General features: G+C 45.7%; 1 protein-coding gene across 1 annotated transcript in view; it reads left to right on the top strand.

Annotated features, from left to right (window-relative positions):
* Positions 1 to 1,866, top strand: part of GSDMA (gasdermin A) — a 34,399-nt gene that overhangs the window by 17,261 nt on the left and 15,272 nt on the right. Inside the window, exons 3-5 of the mRNA XM_019507054.1 lie at positions 613 to 790; positions 1,109 to 1,268; positions 1,361 to 1,454. Of these exons, the coding sequence (XP_019362599.1) occupies positions 613 to 790; positions 1,109 to 1,268; positions 1,361 to 1,454 (432 nt within the window). The remainder of the gene's footprint in view (positions 1 to 612; positions 791 to 1,108; positions 1,269 to 1,360; positions 1,455 to 1,866) is intronic.

Below are 1,866 nucleotides of genomic sequence, written 5' to 3'. Positions count from 1 at the left end.
AGAAAAGCCCCAGGACTCACTGCTCCTGAAGTGGCCTTGGGGCTTCAGGGGGCTCATGAAAGAGCCCCCGATACAGTATGGGGCAGCGGGGATCACCCCCCACTGGCAGGAATGGTGAGTCCAGGGTTTTTTCATTTTTTTTTTCCTTTAAGGCCCAGAGCTACAGTGGGTGGGGCAGCCAAGGGGGGGAGGGGTGTGCAGAGCCCTCCATGCAGCAAAAGGCAGTGTGGGGCAACAGAGATTGCCTCCCCACCTGGCAGCACCCACTGAGTTGGGGCTTTTTTTTTCCCAAATTGCTGGGAGCTGGAGCAGGTGGGGCAACCATTGCCAGGCTGGGAGAGCGGGCAGGGAATGGGCCTGGCCTGGCTGACTTGACAATTCAACAGTGGCTGAATCTCCAAATCAAAATCGCTGTCCCCCGAATCGGCCAAATCCGAAGCAAATACTAGCCGCTTCACACAGATCTACTATGTAGAAAGCAATGTTGCTTGGGTCAGAATTCAGTCAGGCCAGGTCTATCCTGTGTAGAGAAGAATTATGGGCATAAGTACACAATATAGGAAGGTGTAACCTGAAGACCTCTAATTTTGAAGGGCTCCTTTCCACCCCCAGATGTTCAGGATGCAGGATCAGTTGGAGTCAAGCACACTGTTGATGGCAGTGTTGAAGGGAATATTAACTTTGAGAACGTGGAAGTGAAAGGACTTGCCAAGATGTCCCAAGAGAGGTCCATCAACATGAAAAAAACCTTTGTCTCTGTACAAGTCCTTGAATCGCTAAAACAAGAAAGGTAAGGCTGGCAAGAAATGGGTGAAAGCATCCTTGAGCGAGTTCCTTGAACTAATTGTGGCCTCATAAGGCAATTCAGCAGCCAAATGACAAAGTATATATTCCCTCCTCAAGATACACCATTTACCAGAACTATGACAGGAGGCAGGGTTGAGCACTTTCAAAGCCCTGTAGCACTTGGGGATCCCTCTCGTATTAAGGAAAACCTCCACAAACCAGTTAGGCCAGTTTTCCTCTTACTTTCTAATTTTAAATATGTAAATCCGAGAACAAGTAAGGATGTTTTACCAATGCTACTGAAACCTCACTTCTTCTTTAGGAAAATCAATATGGAGCACCCATTCATTACACAATTAAAGAACCAGAGACGGAACCTATATGTTATCCATGAGGCTGTACATGCTTCGGAGGAGACCACATTTAAAGACTCCAACAGACTAGAAGGGAGCATAATAGCCCAGATCTATGTCAAGCTTCACGTAAAAGTTCAATTATTTTTCCAGTTTTACCTCCTATTTTTAAAACATCTTTGTGCTATAATAAACCTGTTATCTTCTCTTTCATGGATCAGGGGGCCAGGAACAGCAAAAGAGACTTAACTATTCCCAAGGACTGTGTCCTGGCTTTCAGGGTTATGCCGCTGATTATTGAAGATGGATCATGGAGTAAGCATCAGCCACAAACCTCCAGCTTTCTCTGTGTGCAAGCAGTGTAGTAAATGATATTTCTGCTGTACATCTTTCACCCAAATGTAGCCCCACTATTCTTGCATGCAAGACCGGGAACACTGTGTGTATAACTGGCAAAATTCCAGGGGTGAGGTTTGGAGGAGAAGGTCATACAGTGTAGATACGTTAGAAGAGATGCTAAGGAAAAATGATACAACAGGAAATTGACTCAATGAGGTATAAGGCTTGATCCCAGATATCAGGAGATGCAAAGGAAGTACAGACAAGAGGCTGTGCACAGGGGTCCTTTAAGGCCAAGAGACAGCAATGAAACCAGGACGCTGGATTTGCAGTAAGAGAGACGAGTGCTAGACAAGCTGTGAAAGTGACAAAAAAAAAAAAAAAAAAA

The sequence above is a fragment of the Gavialis gangeticus genome, unplaced genomic scaffold (assembly GCF_001723915.1).
Source record: "Gavialis gangeticus isolate Ggan-Ray unplaced genomic scaffold, GavGan_comp1, whole genome shotgun sequence".
NCBI classification, from domain to species: Eukaryota; Metazoa; Chordata; order Crocodylia; family Gavialidae; genus Gavialis; species Gavialis gangeticus.
The sequence above is the reverse complement of the archived record's forward strand: the minus strand, read 5'-3'. Positions and strand labels throughout refer to the sequence as shown.